At 40.7% G+C, this 19,586-nt stretch overlaps 1 protein-coding gene across 1 annotated transcript in view; it reads right to left on the bottom strand.

The window, feature by feature from the left end:
* Positions 1 to 909: 909 nt before the first annotated feature.
* Positions 910 to 19,586, bottom strand: part of NRP1 (neuropilin 1) — a gene marked incomplete at its 5' end in the record, with an annotated part of 64,384 nt that continues 45,707 nt past the window's right edge. Inside the window, 6 exons of the mRNA XM_010150266.1 lie at positions 910 to 2,609; positions 3,836 to 3,895; positions 5,480 to 5,573; positions 6,076 to 6,350; positions 9,964 to 10,101; positions 17,280 to 17,339. Coding sequence (XP_010148568.1) covers positions 2,320 to 2,609; positions 3,836 to 3,895; positions 5,480 to 5,573; positions 6,076 to 6,350; positions 9,964 to 10,101; positions 17,280 to 17,339 — 917 coding nt within the window. The remainder of the gene's footprint in view (positions 2,610 to 3,835; positions 3,896 to 5,479; positions 5,574 to 6,075; positions 6,351 to 9,963; positions 10,102 to 17,279; positions 17,340 to 19,586) is intronic.

The raw sequence follows: 19,586 nt of genomic DNA, 5'->3' as shown, positions 1-19,586 counted from the left end.
AATATTCACTATACTCTCTGCCTCTAGGACTCCTTTGAAGTAGCTTCTGTCCACCTTTTTTTCTACTGGGTCTTTCTTTAAAATATTTTCAGTTTCCAAACTGGTATTTTTACCTTCATGCTCCTTCCATTTGATTCAATGTCTAGGTTACTGGTGGATTTTCTACAGTTTTCCTGTTTTATGGCTCGTGTTGGTGAAATTACATGCTTCAAAACATTTAATTGATCAATAGGCATGGTAAGTAACTCAAGGCTCAATTAGCCCTTCTTTAGTCCTAATCCTGGACAGGGTACTTCACTGCTCTACTACAAAAGCAATTTTGGAAAAGACTAACTCCAAAAGTCACTTCCTGACTCTACTCAGGGAATTCAGTGATGCAAAGCATTTTTTCAGCACCTTGCAGGACGTTCCTTTCCCCATGTTTGCACTGGTTTTACTTTGCTGGTTAGTAGATACCCAGGGGAGGGTGTTAAAGCTGCCTTCTTCCAGTGCCTCCCCAGCTATGGCTGTGCTGTGTGCGGGTCACACAGAAAACAGGGGGCTGCCCTGGCACCTGCAGGAGGGGGGTGACCCACCCAGCCCCTCGCCTCCTCCTGTGGAACCCTTTCCTGCGGGAAACGAAATATTTCCTTTTTACCCTGTTGGACCAGCTGCATAGGCTGTTGAATATTATTTGTCCAATAATATTTGTCCTAAAATATTAAAATATTGCCACATAATTGCCGACCGCATTTTCCCGACACCTTGCACGACTCAGCTCACCGAAGCTGTCGCTGTCTGCACTTCTGGTCAAACAGAAACCTCCTGGTATGAAATGCCAATTGGATGCAACAAGACGGTAAGAACATACACTGTGGGGTTTTATTCTGTCCTCAGTACCCATATGTAAGGCCAATTAGCATTGATTAGCATGAAAATACACGTTTACAGAGAGAACAGAACTCTGGGCTCGGGTAGGGGCAGGAGGAGGCAAGCTTCTGATTTTAAAGGCAATCTTTTCAGTAAGGGAATAATTTTCCCTAGTATAATCAACAGGCAAGTTGTTCAGGAAAAAAGACATGTTTCATGACTTCAGGAAAAAAGATACTGTCACTTTATGCTGTTAAGAAGAACCCAAAGTTCGACTTTGGAGGGTAAAGTTAAGAATTTTCCCTTACTTTTTAACACAAACTCTAATAAAATCCTTTGCCATTACCAGCAAGTTAAAGCTGCAGTTTTCTTTCCTTGGCAATGGCAAATGCTTATGCAATCTACTCAGAGAGAGAAAGAGAGAGAGAGAGGGAGAGAGATTTTATGTTTGAAAATACATTCTATATGAAAGAACAATAAAAGGGGATATTGCAGCTTTATACAAAAGGGTCAGGAGACATGAAGTTGAAATACAGAAAGCAGAACAATCGAGCCAGGTTGTCAAATCTGATTAGCCCTTGCCTTGCTGAGGCTACCTTCTTGCAGTAAAATATACTTTTCTTTTAGTCAGTGAGCCATCAGGATATGATTAAAGACAAGGGCAAAACTGCAGAGAAGCAGAGCTGGAGTTAATGTTAACACAATGAGAAGCAGTACAAACAAAAAGGCACTTGAGAGGACATACACTAGCCAGTGCCAAGGACTTTCTTGTTTAGTTTTTAGGCAGTACACTCGGTTACCAGTTGTGTCTGATGATGGCACATACTCTTTTATGGAGTTCACAAGCACAAAATTTAGTACAACACTGAAAAACATCAATAAAATTTGACTGTATTGCTTCGTAAACAGAGCTGACACACTATATCGGTACTGATGCAGCAGTACTTTCAAAAACATCCTAACCCTTCTTTGCCTATGCACAACACGAGCAATTATACACAAATACAGGTGCAGGAGTCCACTAAATTGCTGTTACTCCAATATTTTCTGGGCACTGAGCTACAGACAGCATGTCCATCCAAAGGACCCCACTGAATACATTTTGTGACAGCATCTTGGATTTTGCACAGTAAAACCAAAATTATCCGTTAACAGAAAACAAAAGAGAGGGAGAGAAAGAAAGACAAAATGAACTAGAAGTCAATCATACTTGGTCTCAACACCAGCATTTGATTATTTCAAATAAAACCGACAGAAAAAGCAGACTGTACATGATTCAGATTGTTAACACAGATTGTTGTCCATGTTTTTCGGTTACACACTCATTGAAGCTCCTGAGAAAAGCTTGGCTCAGTGTCATCGATGCACTTTTCAGCCTGTACAGTAAAAGAAGATCAATAGTTCCCCAGCACGACTGAGCTATGTCCTTCCATCCCGATTCTCTGAAACTTCTCCAGTCGCTTTATACCTTCATGCTTCTGAGTATGAATTCTGTGTGTTTAGTTTATCTTTTTTCAGTTTTACACCATCGACCAGTTCAAAATTGTAATTCTCCAGTGCAGACAAGTTCCTCTCTGACATCCCATTGTGCCAACAGGCACAGTACAGGACAACTCCACAGATGGCTCCCAAAAGCACCCCGAGTGCACTCATGGCTATGATAGTAATAAGGATCGGATCTAGGGTCTTCAGGACGTTGCCTGGTTTCCTGGAGATGTTATCATCGTAGTCCTCACCTGTATGGTACGGAGGTGTAAAGCCTGAAATGGAGTAAAGTGTTGCAAAGTTTTCAGAACTGATTCTAGTTTGAACTTTGTTTGATGAGCTGGAAATTTCAAGAAAGGACATCAAGTTTTCGATGTAGGTTGCTACGTTATGTGAAAACCTAGCTTGCTGGAGACAGTCATAAATAGCTGAAAACTATAATGTGGTCAAAATAGTTCTTGATCTTTTTTTCATACTGTTCTCCAGTCCTTGAATCTGATGCATTTTAGTGGGGGTCTAATTCTGCCTTGAATTAAGTGGTACTCTTGGGAATGAATAACCAGACTTTTTGATTACATTTTGCCAGCTTGCCATATTTAGCTCAAAAATGTTCATTAAATCTTATTCAGCTCAGTGTGAATGTTTATAGCCTCAGACATTAGTTGGGAACCTCCAGCCATTTTGCAGCCATCTTCACTTCTCTGACTTCAGGATCGGACATTCAAATGAAATAGTGACAGAACTGGCACAGAAGAGCACTCTGCCCCCCTGTGTAAAATATTCCCTGGAATCATAACACTTTCCCTCAACACTTTTAGTTCACAAAAGAGATACCATAAGCTTGAAGACCCTGCTAACGGTTGCAGGAAAAGCCAAAAAATCTTTTTGGACAAGGCCTGATTTTGCTGAAATCAATGATAGCAATCCCATTGACTGTAACAGAAAGAAAATTAAGCTCATTGCCCGAAAAATATAAGTATATTTTATTATTGGGACAATATGACAATTATGACCCATTTTAATGATCCATTTACAGTTATCATCATGGAAAATTATAATGCTTTGGTAGACTGGCCATAAAATGACATTTTCAACCAGGTCTGAGAAACAATTAGCCTGAAGAGTTTTGAGCCTAATTACCTAGACACTGTGTGAGTCACAAATTGTAAGATAAAATGATAGCTGTTTCTTCAGTTGTGGATAAGACTTCTAGATAACAAAATATTAAGGAGCTATAGTGTGCATGCATCTATATCTATACAATGTAACAAATGGTGTATATAAAATGTGAAGGATTTGAGGTAGGTATAAATAATACAAAGTGCATAAGATTATATGACATAAAAGAATAAGATTATTTGATCCTTCAAATAAACATAAATCAAAAACCATTCATAAAATATGCAGTTAGACAACTAATCTATAAATAAATAGAAAACGTAAATTCACATGAAAGTGCACTTTGAAATTCATTCCTTTTTAACAATAACATAATTTTTACCTGTTTGATTACTTTCTGGGTCGTCTTCTTCATCTATTTCATTCTCCACATCAGTTGATTCTAATGAAGCAAAGAGAATTGACATTGATTATTAGGGTTACAAACACTGATTGACTATCATGGCTGGCAATAATGGTATAGCAGATTTTCCTGTGTCAGAGCGTCATTATGTCAGCTTGACAGAACTGTTCATTATGATGGGCTCTGAAAATTAATGGAGAAAAAAGAAAGATTAAAAAAACCCCTCTCCGCCCAGTCTTGGCACAGTTTTAGTTATCAGCAGGGGTTTTCTGTGCCTGGGAAAGAGAAATCAGTGTGATGAATTAGCATCTCATTCATTGTATTTACAATTTTGGAGCCCAATTCCATAACACTTCATCAGCACAGGCATAGTTAATCACAAGAATAGTTTCACTGACTGCAGAGGGACCACTTGTGTTTGGGCTTCAGACTGAGCTTTTGGCTTTAGCTCCCACATGCCAAAGTCTCTGCTCACCATTCCGTTTGCACAACCAAAACATATGGAGGTAGGAGAGAAGCTACTTTCTCATTTTGGAGTCAGGTAAATACCCTCACTAAGGTAACATCACCCTTCTTGGCACTGAGGACACCAGAAGATGATCAAGCAGCGTGTCCTGCCTCTCTTTCCTGGTACTGTCACTCTGGTGCTTTGTGATGAATGCCAGGAGATGGACTGTGTGATAAAAAGAGATTGTACAGTCTTCTCACCCTGCAGTGCAATTGCCATGTAGCTGAAGTCTGTCATGTTACCCTCAAAAGGAAATTAGCTACACAAGGTGGGGAACACCCTCTACTATTGCTCTCAGTTGTGTTGCCAGCTCACATGGCATAAGTTCATATTTCTAATGCTGAGGGTTCTCAGTTCTGTTCCCTCTCCTACATAAAAGTCATTGCTTCAGCTCCATATTGAAGGACAGAGTTCAGTTGCTTGTGTTTATCTGGGGCTGCTGCCGCCAAATTATGTGTGGTATGCAACGCACATATGATCAGCAGTGAGTGGAATAACTCAAGAGTGGCCAGAAATAAAAGGACTCAAATAGCATCTCAGGAATAGCCTTGCTCAGATGTGGAAAAGGCCATGTTCTAACATTACTTCATGTCCCACGTGTCTGGGAGCTGGTGACTACAGCAAATGAGTCACAGCAAACTCAGAAACACAGGACAGCAGAGGACAGAGCAGGGCTCTTTCTGCCCTGTCTGTGTATCCTGTAAGGGTTTGATACGGTCCAAATAAGCTTGGTAGTACGTGATCTAAAAAAGGGTGAAGAAACAAAATTGGATTTTGAGCATTAGTTAAAACAAGGAAGAGCATTAGGAAAAGCATAGAAATTTAGGGAGGGTAACAACCTAAAATATAGGGAGAGATGTGAGAATGTGAACATGCTGTGACTCATGCCAGCAGGATGCCAGTTCTGATCCAAAAGACTGCTGTTGCTGTCAGACTGAGATGGCACCAGTGGCACAGTGAATAAAGCTATGGGCTGGATCAGGATGTTTTCAGTGCACAAGTTCCTATACAGTCAATAATTATCTATCCCCTTCTCACAGATAAAACCAGCTATCAAAATAAAAATAAACGATATTTTGGATGAATTTCTATATGTTCTTGCTATTCATACTTACTTCGGCAATCTTCTTGTGCTACGTGATTATCAATTTTAATATCATCCACAGCAATTCCTCCAGTTCCTTTTCCAATTTCTCCCTCAATAACCACCTGGCAAAATAAGAATGTTCATATTGTTTTCCTGTTAATACACAATTGCAGCATTCAGGGTATCTTAATTAGTTGTTAACACACATCTTCACTTGTCATGATGCCACATCTACATGTACTTTGATAGTGGCCTGCCTATCTGCACTGAATGCCTTTATGAACTTAGAGATGCCAATGTGAAGTTATACAATGTCATCACTTCATTAAAGACTTTTACATCAACAGCAAAACTATGGCAAGGATGCAGTTTTGTGACAAATGAGAAATGATTTCTAAACTATTTATTTGGCTTTCGATAACAAATTCCTTGTATCACTGTCATCTGAGACATCATGAAATATGCCGCTATTATTACTGTCACAGCAACAGCACCTCATCTGCACGTATAAAACTGTCTACATAAATCCTTCAGTGACATTTTCTGCTACAGTGTACAAAACATGACCAGCAAAGTCTTGCTGGCCCCGGCTCTGTTAGTTCAGCCAGGAGCAGCCAAGCTCACCTGGTAGTGCTTCACAGACTTGTGAAGAAGAACGCGTCCCTCCTTCCAGCTGTTTGCCTGGTGCCCACTCAGGGTCCAGAGTACTTGGTCGTATTCGTCCGGCTTTTGGTACCGCAGTTTGATCTTCAGGGTGCCGACGTGTGCGCCGGACATGTGGTACCAGAAAGTCATGCAGTGGGCAGAGTTCTGCGAGTAAATCACGGGGCTCAGCAGTCGGGCGACTTTCCCTTTCTGGCTTTCGTCAGCTTGCGAGTAAATGAAATTGCCATCTCCTACTGTGACAGAAGGACTGTGTTAGGAATAGCCACTGGCTTTCATTTTAGTTGCTTACCTAAGAAGCCGCAACCACCCTGATCATTTTGCTTTCTTTTCATGCTGATGGGCCAAGCTTCACGACCAAGAGAATGGGAGGGCGTTGGGTGCTCTAGGAAAGCTGATGTGCTCTAAGGAGAGTTTATTCCTTCTGGCAGTCTCCTTTGCTGTTCACTGGGATGCTTTGTGCCAAGAGGGACATAGTTTAGTGGTGGACTTGGCATTGCTACGTTAGCAGTTGGACTTGATGATCTTAGAGGTCTTTTCCAACCTAAATGATTCTATGATTCTGTGAGAGCGAACTGTAGCAACATGTTCACTGCATGACACCGACAAGGCATTTCTTTTTGCTGGGGGAAGGAGACAAAAATTTGTCTGGTGTGACAACATATGCACCATTAGTCAGTGTGCACCTCCTGAAGAGAGCCAGCCCTTTTTTCAGCAGGCTAGACAGAAATCCCCTGGGCCTACTCTACACTAGTTGTGCAAAGAGCTATTTTTAATCTCTGTTTAAAGTAATATGTGCCCAAGAAGGCAACAATAGAATGGGAATAAAATACTGGAGGATAAAATAGCTTTGAACATCCATGGTCAGAGATCAGGAACTGAGATTTAAACAGTGCTAAATAGAGTCTGAGCATTGTCACAAAGGGCACCAGAGTTATTCCCTCAATTTTGGCAATAATATATTGGGCTCCCTATATTTGTGAACTGTTTTCTGAACGATTAAGATTATGACTGATACTTTATGAGGAGCATAATGGATTTATACACCTTGAAATCTGAACACCTAATACCCTTAACTTAGAAAATTACTTGCTTAATCGCACTGGGAGAGGAGCACGTGGGAGTGTGATTAGTTCAGTAACAGAAAATTGCTAAGTAAGATACTGACTACAGACAAGTGCTTCTGATTTACACCAGCCAAGCACCCATTCCAGTCAGCTTTTGAACAGTTTCTTTGCAGAGAATTGTGTTGGAAAAATATGAGTTCATCCTGGTGTGTGTAAGAATAAATTGTGTGTGTAATGTACTCGCATAAAAGGATGGAGATAACAGTTACTGGCATTAGTATAAAGTTATTCTGAAAATAGGAAGGAGAAAAGTAATAATATGAAATACTATTCCTCAAATGCTGAAATAAGTGTACATAACTGCTTAAATGAAAGAAAAGAAAAAAAGAGGCAAAAAAAAGATGTTTTGGAAGGTTGATGTTTCATCAACATTGGTCTTTTTGCTTTTACATGATATTCTTGAATTTTATTTGAAATAATGTATAACTGAGACTTGCTGGATTGCAATGGTATAGCATTGCACCAATGAAGAAGGGAAGATGAGCATTGCCACTCTGTCAAGTACAAGAAGGACAGCGTAGTAGAAGGTGAACCAGGAACAAAGAGGAGTGGGCTAAATTCAGTGGTAGGAAGGAGTGGGCCTAACAGATGAGAAAGTCAAATATTTCTTCTAACCTGAGACAAAGACGATTTCTTTGATTTGATTTTTCTGTGAGCAGTCAGAGGTATCCTGGGCAATATGCATGTGGAAGTATCTGGTCTTTGAAATAATTTTATGGGGGAAGATGATGTTAAATTGCCAAAAAATGTAGGCTTTTTTTTTTTACAATTTATTTTTAAAAATTTTACTGCTGTAACATCTTTCCCAGCTTCTTCAGCAGCAGTGCTTGTGTCTCTGTGTTCCTTCCAACTTTGATTCTGTGCAGAGGGCAGCACAACGTGTGTAAATCTCATCAAAGAATGGTGATAGGGAAATCCAAAGGGAGGAAAAATGGAAACTAATCACAGCATTAGGATGGCTGTCTCAGTTGGAAGACCTAAGTCTGGCCAAATTTAATCATAACGTATAATTTGAAGTGACATACAGCATATCCTGCTGTCCTAAAGCAATTCCTTTTGAAGATCACTTCTATGGAGTTTCTTCAGCCTTATACAAGTGCAGCTGGGAGGAAGATATGCCTGGGAGTTGCTCCTTGTGGTTCTCCCAATATATAGGGTGGCCTTGCTGTGTAGTGGTGACACTGAATCATAGAATCATAGAATCATAGAATCATAGAATCATAGAATGGTTTGGGTTGGAAGGGACCTTAAAGTTCATCTAGTTCCAATCCCCCTGCCATGGGGTTTGTTTGGGTGGCAGTGCCACTCAGATGGCTCGTGGTCTGACTTCACCCCACCCTGTGCCTGCTGGCAGGTGAATGGCATACCTAGCAGGTGAAGATGCCCTTAGATTTGAAGGAAAGTTTTGGAAAATACTGAAAGTTAGTGCAGTAAGGAGAAAAAGGGGCTTCCTGTAAGACCTACTGAAGCTACACCTAATGGAACAAATAAGTCTTCTACACTAGCAGGACCCAGTGGAAACAACGAAATCTCATTTGAAGAATATAATTTCTTCATCTCTTGATTGAAGACAGGTTCAGTCTCTCTATAATCCTTTGTGGCAAAGTGCAGATAGCTCTCATTTCCAGAATATTATTGCAGTGCTGGGTCAGGAACTCTGTCTTCATTGTCTTAATTAGAGCTTTACTTATGCATGCCTTTTAGATTTTGTCAGTCTCTGGCTAACGTAGCTTTTAACCTCCTTTCAATGTCAGATCCTACTGAGCCATTTCACTTTACATCAATTTTTCCACCATTACAGCCTTCACTTCAGCTAACTGCATTTAGTTAATTTGATGCCATTTATTTGTACAATGCCATTTATAGTCAAAGTATTATAAGTTTTTTTTTCCCTGAAACTACTGTACTTGTCTTAAGATTCAATTGAAAGTGTCTCAGAATTTAAAAAGTCCAATTTTGTCTAATTTCCTTGTCATTCTCATTAGGCAACGGGGTTGCAGAAGTGGGAAGGGGGATTCATCTCAACATATTTGATTAATCTGCACGTATGCAAGAGAGAACACTAAAGTGAGAGGCCGTTCAGGTCACCCAGCGCCCTCCCTTCTCCACTAGCCAGCAGCATATTTATTGCCTAATTATGCAGAGCCATGAGTTAGATACTACAAAACCAACCAATCAATTTCCCAGGGTGATATTTCTGGGAAAACTGTGTGCGAGCAAAGGGATGGCTATAATCTCCAACTCCTGCTGGAGAGGAGGAGGGCATGGAAATATGTCCACCTGGGAAGTTTCACGTACAAGATCTTTCTGTGGATGGCAGTCCCTGTAATTACAAACAGGAACAAAATGAGGTTTGTTCACTACTGGATCACTTGGTAAGTGATATTTGCAGAATATTTGGTCATTCAGCCTTTTTTTTTTTTCCTACCCCAGTTGAGTAGAAATACCCTTGGTGGTTATTCAAAGGCAAGTCAGGAGAAGGGAATATCTTCAGTTCCTGATGACCATTTCCTGATAATAAATGATCTTTATTCCCCAACAGAAAGGACAGTTATGGTCAGTTGTGACTACATATAATGGGTTACATTGTCTAGAGAATCACCTTTGTGAGTTTACATGTTTTAGGTATAATTCATTCTTCTCTGGTTTTGGGAGGCATGTTGGTATTAGCCAGAACAACCTCTTCCCATGTAAAATGGCTAAATCATGAACTCATGATTACCTGTGTGGTCTTGAATTGGCCCAGTTTTGCTGGTCAGGATTGCCCACTTTAAATCCACCTGGTTGTCATGCTCCCAGTGGCACAAGGTCTTTTGGGATCCCCAGCCAAAGGCACAGTTGAAATTGTATAGTGGCAGGTAAAGAGGGAAAGGAAGGATTGAAATGTGATTATTAATTGCATAATTCAGATTTTGTACTTCAAAACCAGATACAGGCTTTTGACCATTAACAGAACCATTCTTACTTGAAACTCTGAGAAGCCATAGCAAGAGCAGCCCTGCTGGGAAACAGATAAAGCATATCTATTTCTAGTAAATGGTGTGGTTGTTCCTTGCCTCTTTATGACCCATATTTTGGGATTTTTTTGTGGTTACATTACTTCTGATTTGCCCGCATTAGCTGATAACTGTGCTGTAACATACATGACTCAAAAAGAAAGCTCTGGCTGGCTTGTCAGATATATTTGGTAGTTGGAAGTATCTATTTGTACCATAACTGTGCAACATTTTGCAACAACTCACAGTAAGTTTTGGACAAAAATAAGAAAGGGCAAAAACGCTAATGGAATGTCCTTGGCAGAAAAGGATTTCTGGTGAAATGTATAGTACGTGGCTTCTGTAACTGATTTCAGCACTTTCCAGTCAGTGAAGTAGGCCCACAAGATGGCAGCACTGAAATGGACAAATTGAGATGGAAAAGGGACAAATGTGGCTGATTGCCAAATGAACTCAAAATAAGCTTCAAAACAAGCTCCATGTAAAACAAGGGAAGTCTGGTATTATGGTCAGGATGAGATCATATCTTGTTTTTAGCTTCTCCTCATTCTGCCCAAAGGTTTAATACATAGTAGCTTATTCTCTTCACTAGAACTTGGAATCTGAATGGAAAGATTATACACAGATAGCATATGAATCCCTTGCATTTCTTGTTTTCAGAAGCAGTTGGAAATCTTTTGGGCCTTTGTTCCTACCCCATTGGTATGAAGATTTACCTCACCTTGAGCAAAGACAACTCCCAGTAGAGCAATACCCTTCCCACAGCAATGTGACCAAATCCTGAAGTCTTTTCTCAGGCATGACTCACTCCTTATTAAAGGAATAACTTAGGTTTATTTTAATGAGATGCTTTGGGCAAGTATGTACTAAGAACAAAGACTTTCTGCTCCTATCAGTATCAGCTCTGGTTGAAGAATTGTGTTCTTTTGTTGTCTTGACCATTATTAAAAGAAAAACCCAAACAAAACAACAAAAGAAGACAGGAAAGATAATGCAGCCCCTAGAATGTGTTTTGCTTATTGTGGGAAAATAAGGAAAAATATGGGAAATGTGTTGGGACCTGTGGCTGGCCAGACCTTTGAGGTGGAGCTCTTCGGTCTGAAGAAGCAAAGACCTCATCCACATAGTGAGCTGCGCAGGGAAGCCTGGAAAGGCTTTTAAACTCATGACCCAGATTTTAATGGAAAGTAAACTAGAATAAGCATTTCATCAACACAGAGAAAACCTCAGGTGAGTAGGTTGAGACAGAATGGATATAAAAAGGGTTCATTTATCATTCTCTCCTTGCCTGCTGTGTCCTTGTTTGGTGGTCCTTGCTCCCACACACTGTTTTAACTCATATCACTGAATTCCTGCATAGCAGCCACTGTGTCCTCTCTTCTCCAGCCCCTAGAAAATTTCTTTCTGTCAGCAGAGAGGTCTAAGTGTATGGCAGCCCCTGCCCCTCTCCTTCTGTCAGTACCCTGGCTGTGCTGTGGCATCTCTCTGCACTGAGCTTTCATTTTTCACTCCTTCCTTTCATCTGCCCCATCCCGCCGGCCTCCCGCCTCCCTCCCGCTGGCCTCCAGAGGGGTTTGCTCCACATTGTCACGAATACGGCGTCCTAGCTGGGAACAAATGAATTAAACAGATAATGTCTGGCAGAGGAATTCATTGTGGAGAAAACATGTTTCCTGGAGGACCCTAACCCTTTCTAGGAAAAGGGCAAATCGTGGTGAATAATCTCTCTTTGGGCTCAAAATGTAGAAGCAGAACTCAGTCTGTGCACATGTGGGTACAGAAAGGCAATCCATTATGTTTTTCTTCAGTATATGGTTTTGGGTTTTTTTTCTAGACAATGGGGGCCATGATCAAAGACATCTTGCCCAAAAGGGGACATCTGAAAATCAGGGGGAATTTTTAAAGAAACAGAGTGACATTGAAATGAATTTAAGGGTTTTAAGATGGTGAAAAATAGCCTTTCATTGTCAAGGAGGCCTAGGGAGAGCTATATTGCATGGCTTTGAGATCAGAGCCATGAAAAAGAACTTTAGAAAAGGTCTTAGAAAATGTAAAACAAAATTAATCTTATTAATCCCGAAGGATTATATCATGCAAAGCTAGTGATAGCCTGTGCGGTATTCAAACCACAAGAAAGGAGAACAGTGGTAGATAGATCACATCAATTTGAAGATATCACACAGCATAAATGAGCACATAGCACAAAGAGATTGAAAGGACTGGTATTGTTCAACCCTGAATAAAAGTAAATAGCAGAAGACATAGGAGAAGTGTGTAAATGGGTGAAGAATCCAGAGAAGGAACATTACAATATTCTGTTTTCTCCATTTCATAGCCTTAGAACTGTGAGATATCCAGTGAAGTTCAATGTGGATCAAAGGAATAAATTTCTCATATGATGTGAGCAATACTTGCTTCCCTCGAATGCTGCTGAGGCTGAACACAATTCAAAGAGAACTGGACACTGAAATGGATAAGGAAAATATCCAGAATTTAATCGTTAATTCTGAAGTGCAGGGAGTGACAAAAACCTTTTTCTTGGTGGTCTGAAGCCAGCTCTGAACATAGGAATTAGAAGGAAAGTTTCAAAGCAAAGCTAAATTTCACAGCACCATCTAATAAAGAATTTCGTACACTTTCATTTGAAATATATAGTCCAGGAAATTGGCAAAGAGCCGAAGTCTGATATGCTTTGGCCATGCCTGTGTTCCTTGGCTTTGGTCTCACAGACAGCATGGTGTAGCATAAAAATGAACCTCTTTTCCATGCAGAAATTAATGAGAAACCCCTGAAATCGAGCAGGATTTGACCAGTAACCTGTTCTCAGTTAGCTATTTCTTGCTAGGTTCCTGTTGTCTTCTAAAAAGTGATTGTGTTAATATATTCCTTAGACAATCACAGCAACGGGATTGAAGGTCAAAGACGAGGCATTTCAGAGTGCTCTTATTTTATGGGCTCCTTAAACATGTCATCTCTTATTGTCTATTCTTATGTCTTCCAATGTTTCTCCCAGGCACCCATAAAAATTAAAAATAGACCTGCTAGCCAATTAATAACAGACACTTGTAGCATCAGGATAGGTTCATTAGTCGTACGGACAATGGATCTGCCCCAGTAAAAGGCAGAATTGTTCAATACTTCTATTAAAGGCCCCAGGGGGACTGATACAGTAGCTCTCAGTGACCTACAGGCAATCTGTCCTCTTCTTTGTCCTTGAACTATACCTTGGCAGCTCTGGTGGAAGGAAGGAAAGTAAGGATGAGCAGCATTTGGTGAGCTCCCTCTGCAACGCTGGCCCATTTTCCTGCTAGGATAATTCTCCGGCCAATAGGTGATTGATCTCTGGGTTTGTGTGCATTGAGAGGATGAAGAAAACCAGCTATTTTGTAACTAAATAGCAGCAGTTCAGATGAGAATCTGAGAGGGAGGTGTGACAAAATCCCATATGTCTTTTTCAAAATTCAGGGTACGTGATACTGAATTAAAACAGATTTATCCTCTCAAAGAATAACCAACAGCTGTACTTCTTGACCACATCTTGCTCACAGCTGGAACCATTACTGCACGCGAACAAGAAAGTCATTTGAAAATCTAGTCGAGTGAGTTTCTTGCAAGCTCATTAATCTTCTGTGGCCCACAGACTTTGACATATTTTTATAACGCCCCCAACAAGAGGCAAGAAGGAGCATGATGGCATTAAAGATGCTATAAAAATTCTCTATAGGATGCTCTTGCCGAGAGGTAAATCAACATTAAAATGGGAAATCACAAACATAATTTGGACCACTTCAAAGTAGTATATTGGGTCTGATTTGTATTTGCATTTCACCTTTCTATATCTCTTATGCTGGCAGCACAGAATTACCTTAAATGATAGTAAATGATAATTTAACTACTTTAATATCCCTTTATTGTTGCAAAGTTGTCCCACTGTAAATGAGAATCAGACCTATGCTACCTTTAAATGATTTCTTAGCATAGATTTTAACCTCAGGATTTCTTAGTTATATTCTTCTGAAATAGCTATTACATGTGTGAAAAACAAGACTCTTCTTGAACAGTCTGCTTTACAAAGGACTGAGCTTACACGCTGAGAGCACATGATGTAAATGAACAGCTCTGTATGTAAATAGCTAAGAGTCAAGCATTTCAAATAGTCCTTTGGAATTGCAAAAGATGTGTTCAAAAAGACTAGGTTTGGTGAGTCAGGACTGAGGGCTGAAAGGTATTTACCTTGACAGATAGATTCATTAAAGGCATCTTTATGAGGAGGAAAGTAGATCCTCCCTCTCGCAAAAAAAAAAAAAAAAAAAATCTAAACCTTTAAACATTTTTGGGAGTTTGAAATTACAATTCTTTTTTATTTTCTTATATTCAGTCCCCTTGAAATGAACTGTAAAAGTCTCCTTGATGGAAAGCTTGTTTATACATGGAGGCTTTCCAGCTATTTGCTCTTAACTGTTTCTATAGTGTATAAAAGCTGGATGGAATAGGATAATCTCAGGCTTTGACACACACAAGCATGTTAGTCTGGGATAACAAGATTAGGAGTGTTTGTAGGCTTGAATGCCGACAGGAGGACAGCAATTCATGGCGTTAGCACCTATTGCAGAAGTCCCTGTGCCACGGCAGGTGTTGCTACTGAGAGGGGTGATAAATCTCCGTTCTCAGCCACCGTGGCACAAGCTGCTGTGGCCAGTGCCGGCACGGTGTGGCTTGCGCAGAGTTGCACACTGGACCCTGCACCCTGTAACTGATCTGGAATAGCTCTTTGGCTTGGAGTTCGTAATTTACCTCAAGGTGTCTTAGCATCTAAGGTAAGACCTTAGAGGGAATAAAGGCTGAAGCTGAAGGCTCAGTCCTTGGTGCATTAAATTCCTACCTTGTTCAGCTTGAGAATAGCTGAAAAGAGATGGAGTGCACTGATCTCAGCCATCTGAGGGCTGTGGTGGGCCTGAGCAGCTCTGTAACTTCAAGGCCTGTTTAAACTATGTTAGTTGTGGTTGCCATGGCAGGCTCTTGTTCCCTGCTGCATGGCCTCTTGCTCTCGTGTGCTTCATGTGCCAGCTAGGTCCACCCGTGCCCCTTCAGCAGAAGGAAATGCTTGCACCACCTTCATGCCAGGAGGGGTTTCCCCTTGTTGAGAGGAATTTCTGTCTGCCCCTTTTAGGGAGTTTTCTGGCTGGTTTTCAGTGAGGGATTATGAAGCAGCTGGAAATCTTTATGTCTTAAACTGGAGATTCTGGAAACCTTATTCTTATTTATTAGCATCTGACTGATCTCTATCTGTGATCTTTGTAATGTGCTGCCATGTGGGAGCCTGGAGTTTGGGATGTGAACTTGTCCCTTCTTCCCCGGGAGGAAACAGTTCCTACCAGCACAATGCAGGGAAGTAACATTGGCATGCTCTGAAGGGAACCTCAGAAACTCCTTTAGCAGAGAAAAAATTTGGCTCATCACAGAGTAAGCAAAGGTGGTGCAGGAGGGAAGTAAGGAGAGAAAATGAGGATATCTTAATCTCTGGCAGAAACAGTCAGTCTATTACTGGAGAGTCCCACCCAAGCCAAAGGGATTAAACACAGCCTGCAAATGCAACAGGCAATCGGGAGGAAGCAGGAAAACTGCATTGCACAGGGGCATTTAATGAATTTGCAATTTGTTTAAATGAAAGAAAATCTTTAAAAACATTAAAAAATCCTTAATTTCAGCAAAATAGAAAGCTAAAAGATAATTTCAGTCATAAAAATTAACATGTTTTACTCTAAAAGCACTGGACAGCATCCTTTTTTCCTTTGCATCCCTCACCCCTTTCTGAACTGTGGGATCACCAGCATCCCTCCAGCCCTTCTGCAAGGCTGGCTGTGAAAGAGCAGTGTGGAGAGGTGTCCCGTGAAGGCGGGCCAGCCTGCTGACGTGTTTCTCATTGCACCGGTACTCCACAATCTCCCTCTGCTCATAAAGCAGGGCAGAGCTAGGAATAGTGTATGCTGACCAAGCCAGCTGGATGACCCTGGAGACATATTTTGAGGGGAATAAAAGCATTCGCCCCTGCAATATCAGAACGCAGAGGCTGAGAGGGGGAACAAGCTGAGATAAGTCAGCTCTCTCTCTCAACCAGGTTGACACCATCAGTGTCCTTTAAGAAACTTTTGCATTATTAGTCCCCCCCTTTTTTTTTCTTGAAGCAAAAGTGGATTGTGTCACATGGCTGAGGAAACAATGATAAACACTTACCCACCCTGTTAATAAATCACTTGCAACACTGTGCCTGACTGTAGTTTAATGGAGGAAATGGGAGTAACTGAAAACTGACCTCTTTAACGCTCCACTATTATTAATGCAAAGCATTTTAAACTGGTGCTCATAGTTTTTTGTTGTTTGGGTTTTCTGCCCAAACCTATCCTCTCCCCCACTCCTAGTAAATTGTACAGGATATTAAAAAATGGTATGAAAGCTGTGGAAGCAGCAAACTAAGGATTTTAAAAGCTGCTAGTTATTGTATTGATTAAGTAAAAAAGACCTGCTGCCAGGGAAAACTTCTTTCTCCCTTTTCAAGTTCATGGTAGCAGTTTATGTAACCCCATTTTGAGAAAACTTGCTAGAAAACAATACTGTAAAACTGCCAGCTCCGTGGTGGAGAAAACTGGCAATCTTTACTTGTGTTAGATTTGTAAACCCAGGGATATAAATAGTGAGTGGGCCTGTGTGGCTCTGTTTTTGTTTTCCCGGAGTTTGCAAACACACTTTGTGTCACTGACATGCCACATTTAAACAGAGTGCACTGTGTGATTAAGTTAGTTTAATTTTGTCAGCATTTGGTGTTTGCTGATGCAGAAGGAAATCTTGTTCTCTGCTATGTCTACATGTGGATGAAAGGAATAAAATATTTACTATACAGAGCTGAGAGACCAGATGCTTCTTTACTTCAGAGACTTTTAGGGAATGGGAAGTCAGGAAGTGCTGCAATTCATTATTTTGTCTCTGGCATGAAATGTGGGTATGGAATTTATTATGTTTTCAATAAGAAAAATCTTTTCTTTACCTGGTTGTAATGTATTGTCTATTACTGTTGGCTTTTCTGTATTCAGCACTGTAGTACCACCTGGAAAAGAAATTATGCATATCATGATACATGGGACACACCAAAGGACACAGCTGTCATTAGGAATATCCTATACATAAATCTGAATTATTACCATCTTTATTAGACATGTAGATAACTGAGTATGTGAGCTTAAGCATGAAAATACGACATTAAAGATCTGGTTGCCTTTATCAAAAAAGAAAACAAGAACTCATCGTTAAATGAAGCTCTGTATCATTGGAGTCCATGCAAACACCACCTAATCAATCCTCACCATGTCCCTTTGGCCGTCCTTGTTTTATAGACAGTGATTTGCTCCACATCACATGGGAACTCAGTGACTGATCTCCGTAGCATCTCCTAAGAGTCACCAGTTTGTGCATTCACCCATGCCATCTTGTTTCTCATATCAGGGACGTGAGGTCCTCCAGCCCCTGCCACGTTGGGTCCCCCCTGTGTGTTGTTCCAACGCTGCCTTGTGAGATCAGCTCACAAGAGAGGTGCATGGGAATTGGCTGACTTTAGCCTATGTTCTAAGGCACGTTTCACTTCTGTCTCAGAGCAGGAGGAATTAAGGACTTCCCCTTTGCTGCCTTCTTCAAGCAGATGAACAAGAGGTGAGTGGGGTCATGGCCCTCTCCTAAGCTCACTAATTGATATTTTTAAAATACTTGACTTTTTAAGGCAAGCCTCATATTGATAAAGGAAACAAAAAATAAATTAGCACAATTATATCTGCGCAGTGGGGTGCTGATTACCAGTCAATGGCTTCGCTTTTCTCCATCAAGCAAGCGCTTAAAGCATTATAGAAAGGATGACTATGATGACTTCCAATGAGAATGAATGCCCAAGCCACATCAGCTTTATGTTTGTGAGAATGATCTGATGGGAAGTGCTATAAGCCACGCAAATAGAGTAGCTCTGTATGGGGTCCAAATAGAGCAGGAAGGAATCTGGCCTACAGCACAATTACAGTTAATTGCAAGGGAGGCTTCATTGTGATACTCACATATGTGCAAGTGTCATCAGGGAAGTGACTTTAACTGTGGTACCAACGAGAATGCGGGTGCCGCACTCACATCAGGAGTGGATAAAAGAGAGTAAAGCACTGATGACATCCCCTCTGAACAGCCCTGCCAGTCTTAATGGGCCACAAAATTAAAAAACTTCACTTCTATGCATTTTGAGGGAAGAAAATAATTTTTACGATAAAATTATTTGTAAAATCACTACTGTGAATTTTAATGTTGTAAGTAACTTCATACGTACAACACAGTGCTTCTACAATGTCCAGAACAACTGGGAATGCACTGCTCAGGGTTTCTAGGTGGTATAGTAATGAATTATACTATACTGCACTTCTGTTGAAGGGCAATGCAGTAATTTTCAATTTTAGTACTGAAATAGGTTCAGTTCCCCAAAAGAGCTGCTGCTCAGAAAGGCTGGCTGTTCCCTTGTCTTAGAGATTATAAACTGCTCCCTAAGCACAACCTGCAAAAATAGCCAGAGGGAGTTTCTTCTGCTCAGTAAGCTTTCCCTAAGGGACATGTGGGACGCAGTCCTGAGCTCCCTTGAAGTGCAGAGACTGTGAGGGAACAGGGAAAGTTCTGAACAGATCTGTCTCCTTCCCCTGACACAGCCTCCATCTATGTGAAGTATGTCTCTTCCTACTGGGCTTTGCAAGCCAGCCCTCAGTGCAGGGCTTTGCAGGAAGCCCCAGTGTTTCCTGACCTGGCTCCTTCCTTTCAGAAAAATAAATAAATTACAATGTTTGGTAACACTGAAAGCTTTCTGATCTACCTTAACACAATACAGACTATTTTATCAGGCTCCCTACATGGCTATTTTCAAAAAGAATAAGATTCATCTGGGACACTGATTTGAAAAGCAGTGACAGTGACCGTGCAGTGTCTTTTCCACTCAAGAATTGTATTTCAATTTATGATTTGCAACATGCATTTACAGGAGACATTGGCAAAGCTCAGAAGTGTTTGATGCTGAAACTGCACTTTCATTTGTGTCTGGTGTCATATGTTCTACTTGGCTGCTTCCAAAAAGCCAATCTTGTAACTAAGGTTTCCCAATGTCCTCCTGAACAGCTATTGCTAGATTTTAACGCTATTTTATATCATGGATATAAGAAGCAATAAACATTTATTAGACAAGCACACCAGGGAGCAGTGATGAAATAACTTGTGTCACTGTGTCCAAAAATAAAATCAATTACTGTAGATGTATAGATCTGCAACAGGAAGATCTCATCAA

Source organism: Eurypyga helias, unplaced genomic scaffold, assembly GCF_000690775.1.
Source record: "Eurypyga helias isolate BGI_N326 unplaced genomic scaffold, ASM69077v1 scaffold25074, whole genome shotgun sequence".
NCBI lineage: Eukaryota > Metazoa > Chordata > Aves > Eurypygiformes > Eurypygidae > Eurypyga > Eurypyga helias.
Note: the sequence above shows the minus strand (reverse complement) of the source record. Positions and strands in the feature narration are given on the sequence as shown.